Below are 20,796 nucleotides of genomic sequence, written 5' to 3'. Positions count from 1 at the left end.
CTAACTACAGAGAACAAACTGATCGTCACCAGAGGGGAAGTTGGTGGGGGGAGGGGTGAAATAGGTGATGGGCATTAATGAGTGCACTTGTGATGAGTAACAGGTGTTGTATGGACGTGTTGAATCACTATATTGTACACCTGAAACTAATATTACACTATATGTTGACTAGAATTTAAATAGAAACATTTATAAAAGAAAAATTTATTAATATCTCCATTAATATGTTTGGGATTTGGGAATTTTTATTGCTTTACTATTGTTTAAAATATTTTGAGTGACATTCTTTTTTTAAATTTTTTAATGTTTATTTTTGAGAGAGAGTGTGAGCAAGGGAGGAGTAGAGAGAGAGGGAGACACAGAATCTGAAGCAGCTCCAGGCTCCGAGCTGTCAGCACAGAGCTCGATGCGGGGCTCGAACTCACACACCGCGAAATCATGACCTAAGCCGAAGTCAGTCACTTAATTGACTGAGCCCCCGGTTGCCCTAAGTGATTCCCTTTCTAAGGTGAGTCACTCTAAGACAAGACTCTGGAATTTGAAAAGCAGGGAGGAAGAGGGTACTGTCTGGGATTACTTAGTCCCCCTTCTTTTTCTCAGCTTTCCACAAGCAACAATTGTTAGGAAAACTGGAAAGACCTTGAAACTATTGAAGGTGTGCCAGTTATAAGTAATCCTACCCAGTGGGCCTTGAAAGTCTAATTTCCCAGGCAAAGGGCTCAGAGCACAAATGTGAAAGCTTATACACAACATAAACACAGACATATGTTTACCCAAGAAATATTCAAGAATATTCTTAGCACCATTACTCATAATAGCCCACAATTGGAAATAACACAGAGGTTAGTTCACAGTAAAGCTTTCAAGTTTCAAAGAAGCGATTTTTTATCCTAAGTATCTATGAATTTAAGAATGTGCACTCAAAGGGCTTTTGTGCTCGGTCTCTGTCTCTCAAAAATGAATAAACGGTAAAAAAATAAAAACAAAAAGAAAGAGAATCACTTCTCACCTATCTGTTTAGCGGCTTACCTCCCCATATTGCTCTACGTCCATCAGGAGAGTGAAATCTTAGCAGGTCACAGAGGAACTGATCTCCAGAAAGAGACTGCACCGGGCATCCTGATCCTTCAGAATCTTGCCAGATAATAGAGACAAAGGCCGCGTGGCACATTTGAGAGTGGACTCTGTATTAATCATGTGATTTATTTCCTGTATCTTAAATTGCTTTGACATCCAGTGGCCTGGAAAGACTGACTGCCTGCCCCATGGCCACCTACTTCCTAGAGGTAGTAAACGGCTTCTCCAGTATATGTACTTTTCATATACAAACCAACAAACCCAAAGACCCCATCCACAACTACTTCCTTTATTTCATTTTCACACGGTAAGACAATATTTCCCCTGCCTTGGGGCACCTGGGTGGCTCAGTTGGTCGAACTTCTGACTCTTGATTTCGGCTCAGGTCACAATCCCAGGATTGTGGGATTGAGCTCTGCATTAGGCTCTGCTTGGAGCTTGCAGCCTGCTTGGGGTTCTCTCTCCCTCTGCCCATCTCCCCCACTCACACTTACTCTCTCTTTCTAAGGAAGAAAAAAAATATATATGTGTGTATACACCCTGCCCTAAAATCGCAGTAGGGTTAGCTGGTAGGCAACTAAACCATCCCTATAGCCCATAGCACAATGGAACTGTCAAACCATTCAATTCTAACCTTGTTCAGACTTGCATACCCTCCTTTGCTCATTCTTTCCCATGGAAACTATAATAGAGGCCCTGGGCCACGCTCTCTCTTTGCTCTTTCTGCCTCCTGAGTGACCCTGACACTTATCAATGTAACCTTGCATGACATAGTATGCCTGCCTCTTGGAAATGTAGGTAATAAACTCCCCTTTCAAAGGCAGCTCGCTCCATGTCTGTCACCTTACCATAGCTGATTAAAACCAACAACAGGCATATGTTAAAACAGATTCTTAGGATGTTAGACTTGAAAGGATAAAATAACTTGGATCAAGTCATATTGATGGATATGATCGCACCAGCTGTGTATTCAGGAATTAATGCGTTACCTTGAGTCTGTGGGAGGAACTCTAACAGTTTGCCAGACTGGTTTATTGAATCAAGGATTAAATGTTGGTCTACAGTATGTAGGACTGAGATTCCAGAATGTCCAACATACACATAAAGGAGTAAAATGAAGGTTCGTGGTGATGGGAATGAAAGAGTGAATATATTGCTTAGGATGCCCAGCAGTCCTTAAACATGTCCCCAAAAGGCCTGGAGAACACTCCCTTAATCAACATAAAATGCATTGAAGAGGGAGGCATCTGAGACCTCAAGTAGCTCTGTGATGACCATATTTTTAGGTTGATAACGATGGCAATAAAGACATCTGTTGAAATTGGTCCCTAGATTTCATTGGGAACTGAGCTCATTAGGATTAGCAAAGCCCTAGTGACAGCATTTAGCTCTCAGTGGCAAGATGAGTGCAATTAACACAATCAGCAGCAGAGGCGGAGTGTCTATCCGTGACGTGAGCTAGAGTGGTGGTTCAAAAACAGGCTTTTATGGTTCACAAGCAGGCTTTTACATGAGTCCTCCTTAGGGCAAGTCAGGGAAGTCCCACTGCCAAGGCTTCATTTCATATCAGTGAAATAAATCTCTCTCCAATAGGACAGAAACATGGTTTTTTAAACTCGCTGGATATAATCAATTTGTAGCAAATTTTGAGAACCAAAAGACTTGTAGGGATTTGTCTTGGTGGTTACTTGATTATTAGGTCCATTGAAATGAACTCGATACTGACTTTACCATGGTACTTCAAAGTATATATTATGTACATATATTTTCAGGACAAATGAAGAATAAAATAACAGAAGTCACCATACTAAATATTTATAGCTTTTTCCCCCCATTTTTCTGATACAATCCAGTTTATAGACTAGAGGCTTCCACTCAAGGAGAGCCTGGGCTTCTTAAAGTTTCCTGTATCATAGGCGCACATATGTAGAAGGAATCTTTCCCTAAACATTCCATATGGTCATATACCAAGGTGTCTGTCTGCATTTTTCTGGAGAGGGGAGGAAGTATCTAAATACTATTTTTGTTGTTCTTATATACGGACTGTGAAGTGATACTACTCCCTAGAGATCTAAAATATGATCACATTTCTCCAGTTAGAGTGGAGAATCTTGCTGGAAACTGCTTCACTTGGAAGTGGATGCAGTCTGTGGTTATTTCCACAGGCCCAGAATGTATAGTGACTACATGTACTCTGTAACGCAACCCCATAATGAGCTGATCTCTGCATAGGTTTCCTCACCAACGAAGTAGAGTTAATGGGGTATGAAGGCCTAGGAAGAAGTTCTTGGACATCCACCACAGCACTACAATATTTTGGAGGGAATAGTGGAGATGAGTGCCACCCACGAAAATTCAAAATTTGCTATAGTGATAGTTTCTACATATCCGCATTTCTCTCAGCTCTGTGGCTGAGGAAAGCCAGATGATTTTAGAGAGTAACTCAAGAACCATGAACTTATTCTGGTAGTAATGCTATTCATGGTTGAGATTCCAGATGTGGTATCTTTAGGCAATTTAGCATTTTGCCCTCCAAGCGACTCCTTAGCAAGTGTTTATTCCTCTGTCTTCAGTTATATGGAAAACCAGAAGCTGCTTTGTTTCTGTAAAGGACAATTGAGCATAGTCATTGTCTCGAGAAGCTTGTATCAACTCTCCTACTTTATTGAAACACAGCTTATTGTACTATTGTCATATTTCACTGGTCTACAATAGATGACATTATGTTAATTGGAAAACTGGTGAACAGGAAACAAAACCACATTAGATTTCTAAGTAAAAAGCATCATAACAACCAGTGGAAAGTAGTATTTAAAACTAAAAGAACTGTTACAGAAATGAGATCTCCAGAGGTTTGGTAGTCTGGAATACGTTCGAATAGTTCCTCAAAAGTGTGAAACAATTTGTTGCATCATCTCTGCTCTCCACCACGTAGATGATGCAAAAGGTTTGGATGGACATTGTTAATTTCTGGAGGTAAGTTACACTTTTGGAGCAACAGGAAGTTCTTCAGGTGATCTAGAACGTGACGTAAGCTGTGTTGTCCTGTGAGCCCATAACCCACTAGTCCCAATGGCATTATAGAAGTCTGTGTAGTCAGAGATCGAGCGTGGATGGAGCCTCTGGTAACATCCACAGAAGGAATACAGTCCAGGCTCCTAGAGTTCTGGAGGGAGCCATGCTTTCTGCTGCTGCTAAGTACTCTCCATTGAAACCAGCAGCTTCTATCTTGATACTGTGCCCTGCTACACACTAAGTTACTGATTACGGGATGGTGAAGACTACGTGACCAAAATTGTCCATCATGAAGGCGATAATCTGTGTGTCGTGCTAGTACTCTGGTAAAAGGAATTGTAAATACGAGACTGACCAAAACAGGACCAGAAGATGTAAGGGATCTGCAGGAGCAAATGGTTTACATTAGTGATAACTGGTCCTACTCCTCAACTCCTTGTCTGTCAACTCTTCTTATGGCCCTATAGGGAGTTCACGATACTGAGTTAACAAAGGAGGGAAAAAACTGGTTTATAGAAGTGTCTGCACAGTATGGGGGCCTCAGCTAGAAGTGAAAAGCTGCTCACTACGGCAACACTCAGGGGTCACCCTGGAAGGGAGTGGTGAGGGCAAATCCTCCCAGGGCACAGAATTGGGGGAGGTATTTTAGCTGTCTGTGTTTGTTGAAGAAGGGATGTCTTGACTTTATTTTGTTTTAATGTTTTATTTATTTCTAGGAGAGAGAGAGAGAGAGAGACAGCGTGAGCAGGGGAGGGTCAGAGAGAGAGGGAGTCACAGACTCTGAAATAGGCTCCAGGCTCTGAGCTGGCAGTCAGTACAGAGCCCAACGCGGGGCTCGAACCCACAAACCGCGAGATCATGACCTAAGCGAAAGTCGGACGCTTAACCGACTAAGCCACCCAGGCGCCCCGGGATGTCTTGACTTTAGATTAATGCTGATTTATGGTCAACGGTTCCTTACTCAATGGTAATAGAGGACTAGGAAAGAATAGGCTGGAAAGTTGGTGATCAGGAGATCTGGAGTAAAGGTACGTGGATGGACTCTAGCAACAGGAGCAGAATGGGGAGATAGAAATGTGCATCAGGGGAGAGGAGATTAGAAGATGGATGAGAATTATATTTGCTCCTGCCTCCCCTCTGTGCTGAGCCATCAGTGAGCTATGGCTCTTCAACGAAAGATCATCGCTCTGGTTGGGGAGGCCTTTACTGCCAGGTTCTGTTAGTATTCTCTCTACCTTCAGGCCCGGGGGGCGGGGGGAGACAATGTCTTCCTCTTGCCACTAGTTGGTACTTTACCATCCCCTCTTCCTTTCCTTTAACACTTCCTGTGCTTTGTCAAAAGTGGCTTGATTGAATTTTCTCAGTTGTCCTGTGTAATGGTAACACTTGTTGCTCAGATCCTGATTAGTAGATTCTCTTCACCAACTACAATCATAAATTCCATTGAGGTAGGGCCTTTTATTTATTTTATTCCCCTGCTTTTACTCTGGCATGTAGAATGTGTGTCACTTGGTAGATTTCCAATAAATATGTTGCATGAAGGTGTGTACTGACCACTTTCCATCAGTGATCTGCGTGTTAGCTCTATTATGACTTATATAGCCCCAGCAGCTTTTCTGTGCTTAACTATCTCTAATTCACTGAACATTGACAAATAGGGCACCTGGGTGGCTCCGTCGTTAAGCATCTGACTTTGGTTCAGGTCATGATCTCACATTCGTGAGTTCAAGTCCCACATCGGGTGAGCGGGAGTCCCATTCAGGTGAACATAAACCCACTTCAGGTAAAACATGAGCCCTGCTTCGGATCAGCCCCGCTCTTCTCCCTCTCTCTGTCTCTCTCTCTGTCCCTCAGTCACTTGTGCCCCCTCTCTTTCTCAAAAAGAAAAGAAACGAAAGAAAAGAAAAGAGAAGAGAAGAAAAAAATGACAATCATAAATATTGGGGAAGAAACAGGCAAATTTGTCATTATGTGCCTGAAATCCAAGATAATGAACAGAAAATCAAGTGAAATTATAGAATTCTGCAATAATGTTAAAGTATAAAAATAAACAGCTTTCCTATTATAAATAAGTATACATGTTAGAATATATTTGAAAAGTAATCATATCAAAATCAAACTGAAAATAGTAAACTTAGTTGAGAATGTTTACATCACAACTAATAAACATTAAATCTCGACATGGATTAATAGCTTTTCTAAATTTTTTTAAATGTTTGTTTTTGAGAGAGAGAGAGACAGAGAGAGAGAGTGTGAGCAGGGGCAGGACAGAGAGAGAGGGAGACACAGAATTGGGAGCAGGCTCTGGGGTCTGGGCTGTCAGCACAGAGCCCGACACAGGGCTCGGGCTCCTGAATGGTGAGATCATGACCTGAGCCGAAGTTGGGTGCTTAACGACTGAGCCACCCAGGTGCCCCAAGCCACATTCAGATTTAAAGAAGATAACAAACATAATGGTGAAAATTATATTGATTTTAGATTGGAAGATGTCATTGAGATCATAAAAATATTGTATCTAACAAATTAACTCATAAATGTAGTTTGATGCTAATTAAACCCTCAACGTAAGTTTTTAAGAGGTTGGACCTTAAAACATTTATTTAGATGACTAGCATTTGACAGCAGTTAGGAGGATCCTGAAAAGTACTAGTCAACAAGAGGGGATTCGTTTTTCTGAATAGTAAGTAATAATAAAGCTACAGTAATTCACACACTGTAATATATGGTACAATGATAGACAGACCAAGGGGATAGAACATAAAATTCATAAAAAGATCTGAGTAAATAATGAGTCGTAAAAAGTAATACAAATGTAAAAAGCAATACATTTCATGTTAATATGGAAATGTTGAGTAATGAAATTATGTCTCCTTTTGTATCATAATTAATTTGAGGGATAAATCTGCATCTCTCTTTCAATTTTTATTTCAAGATAAATTAAAGATATTCAAAGATTTAGATACAAAAATAGGTTAATTTCTTGAAAAGAAAATAAAGTTGGGACAGATGTCCAAGACATGACACAAGACTAAAGGCCAAAAAATAAGACTGACAAATCTGACTATGTAGAACTTAATACTATTTGATGGCCAAAAACAAGGGTTTGGTGGGTCCTCTGGCTGTTGAGCATCAAGACAGGCTGGAGGATGAACATTTTTTGATAAAGAAGCTGAAGTTATAAATAGAGCATTTCCATGAAGAACTTAGAAATGTTTGTATTTTGGGAGCATGTGGGTGGCTCAATCGGTTAAGCGACTGACTGCAGCTCAGGTCATGATGTCATAGTCTGTGGGTTCAAGCCCCAAGTGGGTCTCTGTGCTGACAGCTCAGAGCCTGGAGCCTGTTTTGGATTCTGTGTCTCCCTCTCTCTCTGCCCCTCCCCTGCTAATGCTCTGTCTCTCTCTCAAAAATAAACATTAAAAATTTTTTAAATGTTCATATATGAATCCCTGTAAAAGTTATTGGTGATGTCTGAGCTATAGACGTAGCCTGGCTTTTATTCCAGATGCCAAGGCCTAAGGAGGTTAATTGAATATTCCCCTGGTCTCAATTGCTGTGCAACACTGTTTCTCCCACATGAAAGTTCTCAGGTTTTCTTGCTGTATGCCTGTGTGTGTATCCTGGAAAGCCCTTTCTGAAAAATGGATGATTTACATCTCCCTGAACATCTGCTTGATCATTTTTATTTTGCTTTGTATAATTTTTTAATTTTGGAAAGTAATATTAATTGCTTTTGGTAAGTGTGCTTGCCTTTCCCTCCCTTTGTTTCTTCCCTTTGGTTAAAAGATTGTTAGTCTTTCATTGGATTTCTGTCCGCCATTTTCTAGTAACATATACACTTCACAACACTAATCCTAAAAGAAATTTTTATGTCCTTTGATTTCTCTTGGCCATTTTTAGTTCAATAAGCACGCTAGTGAACAAGACCCCATTTAAAATTTTGTTCTCTACTTTGTACTCCTTTCTGCACAGAAGATTAGAATATAGCAAAAAAACAACAACCATTCTTTGATTTAAAAGGTTTTTTTTTTGGCTATATATGCTGTCTCATTTTGCTTTAAGGAAGTAAAGCCAATTTACAAATGTGTAATTTCAATCCGAAACACTTCACTATTCTTGCCTTTAAACATATTCATATATTTCCTATCGGATTCTTACATTATTTTCACACCAAACAGGGGTAATCATGTGCTTCTTAATATTCCTAATTCCCAGTCCGTGTTCATATTTCTCAAATTGCTCCCATAGTCTGCGGTACCTGCCGTTTTCACAGTCGGGATCTAACCCAGGGGCAAGCACCGCACTGGATTACAAAGGTCACATTGCATCTAGAACATCTGGGGGCTCTAAAAGAACGTGGGCAGCAAAATGGTCACCCACAATCCCCTTCCCCCAAAGGAGAAAATACTTCAAGACAGTGTTTCCCCCCTAAGGTTAAAATACTCAAGAGTTAGTCAAGAAGCAAGGGCAGAGGACGATGGGAAATGTAGTCGAATCCGGACGGCCCACCGCGCAGCACTCTGGGAACGGGGCTTCTGGGTCCTCTTCTGCGCATGTGCCCTCCCAGCGNTGCAGCCCGGCCGGGGCGGCCGTCTGCGGGCAGCGGGGCGCGGGGAGAGCGCGTTCCTGACGCGGAGGGGGGCGGAGACCGGGTAGCTTCCAGGTGTGCCGCCTGTGACGGGGGCGGGAGAAGGAACCTGGGAAGGAGGCGGGTCTTCTGGAAACGTCGGTAGGGACGATCCTGCCCGCTTGTCGGCGTCTCTCTGAGACTTAAGCCCAGAGCTCACCTGAGAAGCGTTGGGCCTGATGCCGGGTGCGCGTGGTTGCTGCGGGAAACCCGAGTCTCGGGTTGCTGAGCTCGCACAGGCTGAGGGCAGCAAGGTGCCCGCGGCCCTGCCCCGTTCGCTTCGCTCTCCCGCTTCTCCACCGCAGGGGGTAAAATGATATTCCGAGGACCCTGGATAAAGGTGGAGCCTGCGTCTGTTTTCTGTGCTCATTTTAATGAAAGAGCCGTGCTTTATCCTTTCGTATACTCTGATCAGTAGTTGGATTTTTTTTTAACTTGGTAGAAAAACATTTTAGAAACCTGCAGGCTTATGCCACACCTGAGGGACTCCTGTGGACCGTCCTGGTTGGCTCTGCACACTCGTTGCCGTCTCTCTTCCAGGGTCCAGCCGCCCTCTTCCGGTAGGGAGCCTGCCCCCCCCATCTGGGATGCGGAGACTTTGTGGAAGCGAATTTGGAAGCTGCGAGGCAGGCCAGATGCTTCACAGCCTCCCCGGAGGTGCAGGAAATGAGCGCATCTCAGGTGAGCCTTCAGTTCGTTCCTCACTTTGTATGATGAAGGATTTCAGAAGTTCTAAGGAAACCATACATTCAGAAAAGTAGAATTAGGTTTAGAGCTATAAAGGCTTGACTTTAACACTGTTTTATACTGTTTATCATTAATTCTGATTTTTCTAAACTTATTTATTGTGAGAGCAAGTGAGTGGGGAAGGGGCAGAGAAAGAAGGAAGAGAGGGAATCCCAAGCCGGCCCCGCACTGTCAGCATGGAGCCAGATGCCGGGCTCAGGCTCACAAACCAGAGATCATAAACCTGACCTGAAACCAACACTCGGATACTGAATGGACTGAGCCACCCAGGCGCCCCTTAATCCTAATTTTAAATGTTAAATGCAAGTAGGCATCTCTTACCAGTTTAGAGTCCCCCACCCCCATAACAGTTTGCTAAGATGTTATTGTAGTCATAAACGTGCAGAACTTATGTTCTAGTTGGCCCAAATGTGAAATTAGAATTTCAGGGTCTGAGCGTGAGCTCCGATTTTATGCTGACAGTGCACTAAATACTGTGAGTTAAGGGAAAATATATTCAACATTTTGGTCCTGCTTCTGCGTATCCAGCTGTCCATTTTTTTTTAAATTTTGGACAAATAATGTATTCATATGGCTCTGAGATACATACTGAGGAGCCCTGCTGCTGCTAGCCAACATCTTTTTTTTTTAGTTTTTTATTTTCTTTAATTTTTTTTGGATCTCTGTTCCTATCTACGTGATGTCCTCTATTTTCACAGTAAGCTTATCACACCCTCCCATTTTTTATTTCCAAAGTGACAGTTAAATATGACTGTATTTTCATTTCCTTCCAGTCTTTAAAAAAAATTTTTTTTTAATGTTTATTTTTGAGAGAGAGAGAGAAAGAGACCGAGCACAAGCAGGGGAGCGGCAGAAAGAGAAGGAGACAGAATCTGAAGCAGGCTCCAGACTGAGCTGTCAGCACAGACCACCAATGTGGGGCTCAAACCCACGAATCGTGAGATCGTGACCTGAGCCAAAGTCGGGTGATTTACCTAGACGCTCCCCGCTAACGTTATTAACCAACAGTTATAGCATACCATATAGTCTTGCTTTAAAGTTTTTTTCATGAAGAGGACATTTTTCCATATTGATACTTAAGCATCCTCATTTTTTTATATAGCTTCCTGGTGGTCTAATATGTGAAAGTACTGTAGGTAATTTAATCAGCCTTCTATTGAAAGACATTTGAGTTGTTTATAATTACGTGCTTGTAGGGGTGAAGCTATAAGCTAAAATGGTCAGAGGTTAAATGCAGTTTCATCTTGTTAAATCTGTAAATGCCGCCCTCCACAGGGGTTGTTATATTTGTATTCCTGCATGTGAAGTGTTTGTTCCTAATTGGCTGTGGAGCTCCTAAGGTGCTCCGTGCGCTGTTGTGATGACCGCGTAAACAGGCGACAAAGATTTCTGCCCTCGGGTAGCTTACTTTCAGGTGTTGGGAGATCATTAAAAGACTTTGTTATTTGATAGTTGACGTAGAAGAAATGAAACCAGGAATGGGTTGTGAAGGATCAATTTTACTTTTAAATAAGTTGGTCAGATAGGCTTCTCTGAGAAGACATTTGGAGAAAGCCCGTGACAAGTGTGGGGAAAGAAGACTTGCCAGCGTCTGCAGAAGAACACATCACGCTGGGGAAACGGCCGTGCAAGGGCCCTGAGGCATAGTGGTACCAGAGGTATCCTACCAACAGCGAGGCCATCGGGCCAGTGTGGCTGAGTAGGTAAAGGAGGACAGATCACGTGGGGCACGGAAGGCCCTGACACTTTCGTGCACATCGTGCATTTGAGATCCGTCCGTGTTGTTCCGTCTGTCATTTCCGTTGAATGGCTCTGCCACAGTTGGTTAATTCGTGTACGGGTCAGACATTTGTGTTCCCAGCTTCTGGCCTTGTGAATAAAGCTGCTGTGAATGTTCATTTTTTAGTCTTTTTGCATGGACAGATACCTTCACTTCTCTTGAGAAAATGCTTAAGAGTGTGTAGGATCCTGGCTCTTGGAGTAAGTGCATGTTTAACATCATAAGATGCTGCCAAACTGTTTTTGAAGTAGCCATGCCATGGAGATTTCTAGATGCTGTCAATCTGTCCCAGCATTTGGTATTGTCACTTTTGGGTGGGGAAGTAGTGGATTTTTTTGTTTGGTTTGGTTTTCAGTTTAAGCTGTTATGCTAGGTATGTACAGGTATTTCATTGTACCTGTATTTAATCTGGTGCCTAAGGATGCATCATTTCATTTGCTTATTTGCTCTCTGTACCTCCACTGTGGTGAAATGTCAGATCTGTTCTCAAATCTTTTGTCTATTTTTTTCTTATTCTCAAATGTTGAGACTTACTTAGATATTCCGGATACAAGTCCTTTATTGGGAATATGTCTTATGGTTGTCTTCTCCTAATCCATATTTATCTTTTCATTTGCTTAATGCTGTTTTCTTTTTTTAATTAATTTTTTAATTTACATCCAAGTTATATAGTGCAACAATGATTTCAGGAGTAGTTTCCTTAATGCCCCTCACCCATTCAGCCCATCCCCCCCCACTCCTCCTCCAGTAACCCTGTTTGTCTTCCATATTTAAGAGTCTTTTATGTTTTGTCCCCCTCCCTGTTTTTATATTATTTTTGCTTCCCTTCCTTTATGTTCATCTGTTTTTTGTATCTTACATTCCTCATATGAGTGAAGTCATATGACATTTGTCTTTCTCTGGCTTAGCATGATACCCTCCAGCTCCATTCATGTAGTTGCAAATGGCAAGATTTCATTTTTTTTAATGTATTGATTGATTGATCTTNACATTTGGGCTCTTTCCATACTTTGGCTATTGTCAATAGCGCTGCTATAACCATTGAGGTACATGTGCCCTTCGAAACAGCACACCTGTATCCCTTGGATAAATACCTAGTAGTACAATTGCTGGGTCGTAGGGTAGTTCTGTTTTTAATTTTTTGAGGAACCTCCATACTGTTTTCCAGAGTGGCTGCACCAGTTTGCATTCCCATCAACAGTGCAAGAGGGTTCCCCTTTCTCCCCATCCTCACCAATATCTGTTTCCTGAGTTGTTAATGTTAGCCATCCTGACAGGTGTGAGATGGTATCTCATTGTGACTTTGATTTGTATTTCCCTGATGATGAGTGATGTTGAGCATCTTTTCATGTGTCTGTTAGCCATCTGGATGTCTTCTTTTGAAAAGTGCCTATTTATGTCTTCTGCCCATTTCCTTACTGGATTATTTGTTGTTTGGGTGTTGAGTTTGGTAAATTCTTTATAGATTTTGGATACTAATCCTTTATCAAGTAATATCGTTTGCAAATATCTTCTCCCATTCCATCCATTGACTTTTAGTTTTGCTGATTGTTTCCTTCTCTGTGCAGGAGCTTTTTATCTTGATGAGATCCCAATAGTTCATTTTTGCTTTTGTTTCCCTCGCGTCTGGAGACATTGCTGTAAGTAAGAAGTTGCTGTAGCTGAGGTCAGAGATGTTGCCTGTTTTCTCCTCTAAGATTTTGATGACTTCCTATCATAAGTCTTGGTCTTTCATCCATTTTGAGTTTATTTTGTGTATGGTGTAAGAAAGTGGTCCAGGTTCATTTTTTTCCATGTCAGTGTTGAGTTTTCCCAACACCATTTGCTAAAGAGACCGTCCTTTTTCCACTGGATATTCTTTCCTGGTTTGTCAAAGATTAGTTGGCCATACATTCTGGGTCCATTTCTGGGCTTTCTAGTCTGTACTATTGATCTATATGTCTGTTTTTGTGCCAGTACCATACTGTCTTGATGATTACAGCTTTGTAATACAGCTTGAAGTCTAGGATTGTGTGTGATGCCTCAAGGTTTGGTTTGGTTTTTTCAGGATTGTTTTGGCTATTCGGTGTCTTCTGGTTCCATACAGATTTTAGGGTGTTCTAACTCTGTGAAGAATGCTGGTGTTATTTTGATAGGTATATGTATGTATGTGTGAACGTGTAGATTGCTTTGGGTAGTATAGTTCTTCCAATTCATGAGCATGGAATGGTTTTCCGTTTTTTGTGTGTCTTCAATTTCTTTCATAAGGTTTCTATAGTTTTCAACATACAGATCTTTTACCTCTTTGGTTAGGTTTATGCCTAGGCATTTTATGGGTTTTGGTGCAATTTTAAATGGGATTGATTCTTTGATTTCTCTTTCTGCTGCTTCGTTATTGGTGTATAGAAATGCAACCAATTTCTGTACATTGGTTTTATATCCTGCAACTTTGCTGAATTCATGGATCAGTTCTAGAAGTTTCTTTGTGGAGTCTTTGGGGTTTTCCACATAGACTGTCATGGCGTCGCTGAAAGGATCCTGTCTATTCTTTACATTCAAGAATTCAGTTACATTTCCCAGTCTCAATGGTGGTGTTCCCTGTCTTCCTTTGCTGTACATTTATTGTAGGTTTTGTATTTCACCTGAGTGTGCTTAGGAGACTGGATGTAAATGCATGTGTTTCGTCCATTATCTTGAACTAGAGCGATCATGTATGCCTGAAACAGTCTCTTAATTTCAAATAGTCTACTTTGCTCATTTTCTCTTATCACCAGTAATAAACCTTTTCTCTGACTTCTTGGTTTATTCTTTTTCTGGTAAATATTGGTGTTCTCTGAAATTTAGTTTTGGGCCTGATCTCCCTTCAGTTTATATGTCCTATCTGAGTCAGTGAATTCTGTTTTATGATTTCAGTTACCACCTTAATGTCTCTTAAATCCTTATCTTCATTGTAGACTTCATATGCATCAAAATCATACAACCAGGCGTGCAGTGGATAATTTTTCTGTGTGTCCACACATGTTCTGAGTACCACATAAACAAGAAGGGCCTTGCTGTGATCCTCTACCCAGCCTCTTTTTCCAGTCTCAGTATGTGACGTCAGTAGCTGCCCCTCTGGTTACCCTGTTTCTCTGCGTAGCTGACCAAAATGTTAGTCTTTCTTTCTCTCCAAGAATTAATTTCCGGTACTTCGTTCCCAGTGCTTTGCCTCAGTACAGGTGGGCTGCTCTTAAATTGATCTCTTCTGTTTTACTGCTTAAAACATACTCCACTCTTCCTCTAGATCACATTTTCTAAAATAACTATGTAGTTAAGTGTGAATATATCCAGGGCTTACATTGGTCTCTTCATTGGTTCCCCATTGCCCTAGCAGAAGACTCTGAGTGGGAGTGCTATATACCCTCAAGAGGCTCAGGACAAAACCTTGGGTATCGGAGAAAATACAGGAAGATCTTCTTTTAGTTACTTTATCTAAAAGAAGAAAAAAGCAAAAAACCTAAGCATTAAAAGTATCAGATTAACAGATGATGCATGTGTGTAACTCATAAGTAATTACAGGTGAATCAGGGCACAAAAACGACTTTTCATTGTGTGGTATCCCCAAAATGGAAGACAAGAGTCAGGGCCATGACAGGCATCCTTTGTAACATTTTGTTTTAAACTCTACTATAATTAGTTGCAAAAGGTATTTTCCATGTCACCTGCTTCTGAACTGTTCAGACTGAACAGAAATGTGCTGTTACAGGCATCCGTGTCATTCAAGGACGTGACTGTGGAGTTCACCCAGGAAGAATGGCAGAAAATTGATCCCAAGCAGAGGACTCTGTACAGAGACGTGATGCTGGAGAACTACAGCCACCTTGTCTCAGTGGGTGAGTTTACCCTGTGCGTCTCTCACATGAAACCTGTTTCCTTCCTTTTTTTAAATTCATTTTTTTGGAGGGTAATTAACAAAAACGTAAGACTCAGCAGGTTTCTAGATATAACTTGATTCTCACCACCCAAATCATGGTATAGGGCTTATTTGCACCACCCTAAAGTGTTTTGTTTCTTGCTGCAGCCATTTCCCTTCATCCTCCCTTCAACCCCTGATCTGTGCTCTATTGTGATTGTTTTTGCCTTTTCTAGACTCTCCTATAAATGGAATCATAGAATAAATTTTTTTCCTTCACTTCTTTTACTGAAGATAATTATTTTAAGATTCACGTATGTTTTGGGTGTCAATCTATTCTTTATATTAGTGAGTGGTTTCCTTTCGAATACACTCTGTCGTTTCAAATTCAATGCTATTGTTCCAAGTTGTTGTGCAGACATAGGTTTTCATTTCTCTTGTGTGAAGATTGAGGAGTGGTTTTCCTAGGTATTATGGCAAAGGTATTTGTAACTTTTATAAGTAGCTGTCAACTGGTTTAAAAGTGACTATGCTCTTTTCAGGCCCATTAGCAATATACAAGAATTCTAGCTAATCCACGTTCTCACCGACACTTGGTTTCATAAGTCTGACTAATTTTAACCAGTTCATTTGGGATCACATTATATCTTACTGGACTTTATAATTCCTTGGCAAAAAATGATTATGGACATCTTTTCGTGTGGATTTTGGCTATTTGTATATCTTTTGTGATATCTTTTGCATTTTGGCTCTGCATATTTTTCTTTTCAGAGCTTCAGCTCATTTTCTTTTTTTTTTTTTATCATTTTTTTTGGGGGGGGGTGGTCTTATTAGGTTGAAAGAATACAAAATAGAGATGACCGTTATAAGATAAATGTTTTCTAAACTTTTTCTCCACATCTGTGGCTTGCCTTTTTCTTAACAGTCTTTTGGAAGACCAAAGATTTCACCTTGGAGTCTTACCGTTTTGTCATCTTTTATATCTTATGCTCTTTGTCCCCCCTATTTAAGACACCCTTGCCTAACAAAAAGTCAGTGAGATTTTCTGCTATGTTTAGGTTTTATGTTTCCCAGTTGGTTTTTCTATATTATTAAGTACGATTGTGCTGCTTTTATGCATCTTGGGGTCCCTCCAGCAGCACTTTGGTTGCAGACCTTATTCTTCCCCGGCTGAATTGCCTTGACGGCTTGTCCAAACTAAATGGACCATATGGACTCATGTTTATTTCTGGAACACATTCTGTTTCATTGAACCTGCTCTCTATCTTTATGGTAACACCACACTCTTTTCGTTAACACACCTGTGTGTAAACTCTTGACATAAGTTATGGTGAATATTCTGATTATAACTTCTTTCAAAATTGTATTAATAATTACTTGTTCTTTGCTTTTCCACATAAATTTTAGAAGCACCTGTCACTTTCTCGTAAAACATTGCTGAGATTGTGATCAGGATTGCCCTGAATCTATAGCTCTTCTTTCATTTGGCTTTTAAAATTTTCCTCTGCAGTATTTCTTTTCATCTTAACAATTATGTGATCAGATTTATCCATACTTTCATGATTTTAATATTATTTTAAGTGATGGGTTTTTTAATTTGAATTTCTAATTGTTGGGAAAATATCAAAATACAAGTAATTTATTTGTGTTAACATCATATCTTATGACATTATTAATCTCATTATTTGTAGTATGTTTAGAAAATTCCTAAATGTGTTTTATGCATATAATAATGCCATTTATGAATATTTTTTCCTTTTTTTCTTTGCAGTCTTTATGTTCTTTATTTCTTTTTCTTTTTAAAAAAATTTTTTTTAATATTTTATTTATTTCTGAGAGAGAGAGAGAGACACCATGAGCAGAGGAGGGTCAGAGAGAGAGGGAGATACAGAATCTGAAACAGGCTCCAGGCTCTGAGCTGGCTGTCAGCACAGAGCCCGACGCAGGGCTTGAACCCAGTATCCATGAGATCATGACCTGAGCCGAAGTCGGATGCTTAACTGACTGAGCCACCCAGGTTCCCCCTTTATTTCTTTTTCTTTATGAAACTTATGAAGACTTCTAGTATAATGTACGCTGAGTATAAATGATGAGAGAAGACAACTTTGTCTTGTTCCTAATATGAAGGGCAAACATTCAGCCACTTACAAAGTTTTCTTTATTATGCTTTCTTTTTTGTTGTTATTGTTCCCCTAGTCACTTCAGGGGTTTTTTAATCTTTCAATTATTTAATGCCCCATTTACCCATTTCTCCCCCCCACCCCCATCCATTGACAACCACCAATCTGTTCTTTGTGTCTATTAACTTGGCTTTTGTGTTTGTGGAGATTTGTTTGTTTGTTTTTAAGATTCCACATATATGTGAGGTCATATGGTATTTGTCTTCTCTGATTACCTAATTTCACTAAGCATAACACCTTTGAGGTCCAACCATGCTGTCACAAGTGGCAGGATTTCATTTGTTTTTCTGGCTGAATAATATTCTGTTCTGTATGTATATCGTGATTTCCTTAACCATTTATCCGTCAGTGGACACTCAGGTTTTTTCCATATCTTAACTGTTGTAAATAATGGCTCAAAGGAAGATGGGGCGCATGTATCTTTTTGAGGTAGTTTTCTTATAAATACCCAGAAGTGGAAATAGCTGGATCATACGTAGTTGTATTTTCAGTTTTTTGAGACCTTCCATACAGTTTTCCACAGTGGCTGCAGCAAGTTCTCTACCCAGCACCAGTGCACAAGCGTTCCCGTTCTCACGGCACTTGTTCCCTGTCTTTTTGACCATCGCCGTTCTGACAGGCATGAAGTGATAGCTCATTGTGGGTTGGTTTTGCGCTTTCCTGATGATTAATGATATTGAGAACCTTTTCATGTACCTGTTCGTTATCTATGTCATCTTGGAAAAATACCTGTTCAGATCTTCTGCCCATTTTTAAGTTGGATTGTTTGGTTTTTTGCTATTGAGTTGTACGGGTTCCTTATGTATTTTGGGTATTAACCCCTTATCAGATATATATGTTCTCACATTCAGTACATGGCCTTTTCATTCTGCTGCTGATTTTCCTTTGCTGTGCAGAAATCTTTAGTTTGATCTAATTCCACTCTTTCTGTTTTTGTTGCCTTGGCTTTGGGTGTCATCAAAACAAACCTTCACCAAATTCTGTCAAGGAGCTTACTGTCTTCAAGGAGTTTTATGATTTCAGTTCTTACATTAAATCTTTGATCCATTTAGTGTTAATTTCTGTGTGTGGTGTAATATAGTGGTTCATTTTCATTCTTTTGCATGTGGCTATCTAGTTTCCCCAACACTTGTATGTTAAAGAGTTTGTTCTCTTCTTCTATATTCTTGGTTGCTTTGTCTTAAATTAATTGGCTATATAGGTGTAGGTATGTTTCTGGGGTCTCTATTCTGTTCCATTTTTGTGTGTGTGTGTCTGTTTCTTTGCCAATATCATACATTTTGATTACTGTAACTTTGTAATATAGTTTCAAAAAAGGAAGTAGTATGCCTTTGGCTTTGTTTTACTTCCTCTAGGTTGCTTTGGATGCTTGAGATCTTCTGTGTTTTCATACAAATTTTAGAATTGTTTGTTATATTTCTGTGAAGAATGCCATTGGACACATGTAAAACTCCCCACTGGGAGACACAGGTGCTCTGGAGAATGACAGAGAAAGATTGAGAAGATTGTGTGTGGCCCCTTCCCTGAGGTTTCTGGAAAAGAGTAGTCAGCCTACCTGTATGTTTAATTAGAAGCCTGCCTCTCCCATCACAACCATGCTGATTAGCTAATAAGCCTCTTTCACAGAAAGATTGAGATTCTGGGTGTGTTGCCTCATGCTGTGCCTTAGGGGTGGTATCTATTTAAGAACTCTTTGCTGGCTGCAGTCCTGTGGGACCCATGAGCTTAAGCCCCACTGCACCAGAGCCAGGTGATGTGCGGTGTCCCCCCATGGCAGCCACATGGTTTAGTGCACCAGCAATGGTCTGAGCTCCTTTGTGGATGACCCCTAATATTACAGCCCGATGAGACCAGGAGCACCTGCAGAGCCAGGTGATCAGGAGGCATCCCTTGTGTGGCAGCTGCAAAAATTGGGACCCCAGATGCATGTAACAGTTTCATTCAGTGAGATACGGGTGTACTGGGGCACCATATAGGGAGAATGCAGAGGTGGTGCCTTTCCATCTCCATTCCCAGAGAGAGTTCCAATAAGCCCCAAGATGTGTGTGTTAAATTAGGTGTGTGCCCATCAGGCCAGTGCTTTAACATAAGTAGATGAGCCTCCTTCACTTTAAGTGTGGGTGCTGTCACTGCCTCTGTGATGGGCCCTGGGTGAATGCAGGCCCAGGAGCCTTTTATAAAGAGCCATTTCTCAGGTCAGTAGTGGGTCTCAGGAATACATGTTAAAGTTACACGTATTCAGGGCTCACGTCTCTTATGCAGGACTTAAAAGTTGGGGTTCCTCTTGCAAGATTGGAACTCCACTGCACAGGGAGAAGCTCTACGTTTTGAGTTCCCTCTCACTTGGGAGTTGCCACACTGGAGTGGGATTTCTGACCAGATTGTGTCCCAGTCCCTCCTATCCACTTTAATGTGGTTTTCTTCTCTTTGTCCCGTTTCTATTCATCACTCAGCCAGCGTTTAGATTGTTTTAAGAGGAAATTGTTCGGTATGTAGCTGTAGACTCAGCGTCCTTGGGAGTAGGTGAGCAAGATCTTCCTTCACCATCTTGAACTGGGGCACACAAGGTACTATGTTAGTGTCAGTTTTTCAGACCTGTCCTTTACCAGGTTAAGGAAGTTCCCGTCCCTCATTTTAATCTAATCAGTAGGTGTTAAGTTTTTCAGGCTCTTTCTTTATATTGATGACGTCGCTTTATGGTTTTTCTTTATCAGTTAATATTATGAATTATATTTCTTTTGGAATGTTAACCATATATTCCTAGGATGAACCCCACTTGGCCGTGATATGTCATCCTTTTTACGTTTTGCTATATTTAGTTTACTAACAGTTTCTTAGAGATTATTTACCTGTTTGTAAAAAAAAAAAAAAAATTCACAGAGTTTTTTTTCTCTTAGTGGGATAAAGCTTCCCTCTTCTGTCTTCTAGAAGAATTGGTGTATATTTACTATCATTTGGTGCTTAGTTTCTGTTAGTTTTTACCATAGAAGAACCTCATATTTTCTTTGCATTCCCACCAGCAGTATGTGAAAGTTCTTGCTGCTCCAATTCCAAACCACCATTTGGTGTTGCCATTGGTTTAGATTCTGGCCTTTCCGATAGGTGGGTAGTAGTGATCTCATTGTTCTTTTAATTGGAACTTTCTAATGGCATAGGATATTGAACATCATTTCATATGCTTATGTGCTATTTGTATATCTTTTTGGTGAGGTCTGTTAAGGTCTTTTGCCCATTTTGTAATAGGGTGCATTGTTTTCTTACTGTTGAGTTTTAAGAGTTCTTTGTAGAGGCACCTGGGTGACTCAGTGGGTTAAGCGTCTGACTTCAGCTCAGATCATGATCTCAGAGTTTGTGGGTTCAAGCCCCATGTCAGGTTCTGTGCTGACAGCCTGCTTCAGATTCTGTGCCTTCCTCTCTCTCTCTCTGCCCCTCCCTTGCTCTCACTCTGTCTCTCTCAAAAATAAACATTAAAAAAAAATTTTTTTTTTAAGTGTGTTGT

General features: G+C 40.6%; 1 protein-coding gene across 6 annotated transcripts in view; it reads left to right on the top strand.

The window, feature by feature from the left end:
* The first annotated feature begins 9,230 nt into the window (after positions 1–9,230).
* LOC144227726 (zinc finger protein 37A-like) overlaps positions 9,231–20,796 on the top strand; it is a 95,702-nt gene continuing 84,136 nt past the window's right edge. For 5 of the 6 annotated variants that reach the window (XR_013334034.1, XM_077759479.1, XM_077759481.1 and 2 more), the window contains exons 1-2: positions 9,231–9,400; positions 14,971–15,097. Coding sequence is in view for 4 of the 6 variants with exons in the window: in XM_077759479.1 (XP_077615605.1) it covers positions 9,386–9,400; positions 14,971–15,097 (142 nt within the window). In the remaining 2 variants the exon portion in view is untranslated. The remainder of the gene's footprint in view (positions 9,401–14,970; positions 15,098–20,796) is intronic. The other variant, XR_013334033.1, reaches the window with a different exon arrangement.

This window comes from Crocuta crocuta, unplaced genomic scaffold (genome assembly GCF_008692635.1).
Source record: "Crocuta crocuta isolate KB4526 unplaced genomic scaffold, BGI_CrCroc_1.0 scaffold41, whole genome shotgun sequence".
Lineage (NCBI taxonomy): Eukaryota > Metazoa > Chordata > Mammalia > Carnivora > Hyaenidae > Crocuta > Crocuta crocuta.
Note: the sequence above shows the minus strand (reverse complement) of the source record. Positions and strands in the feature narration are given on the sequence as shown.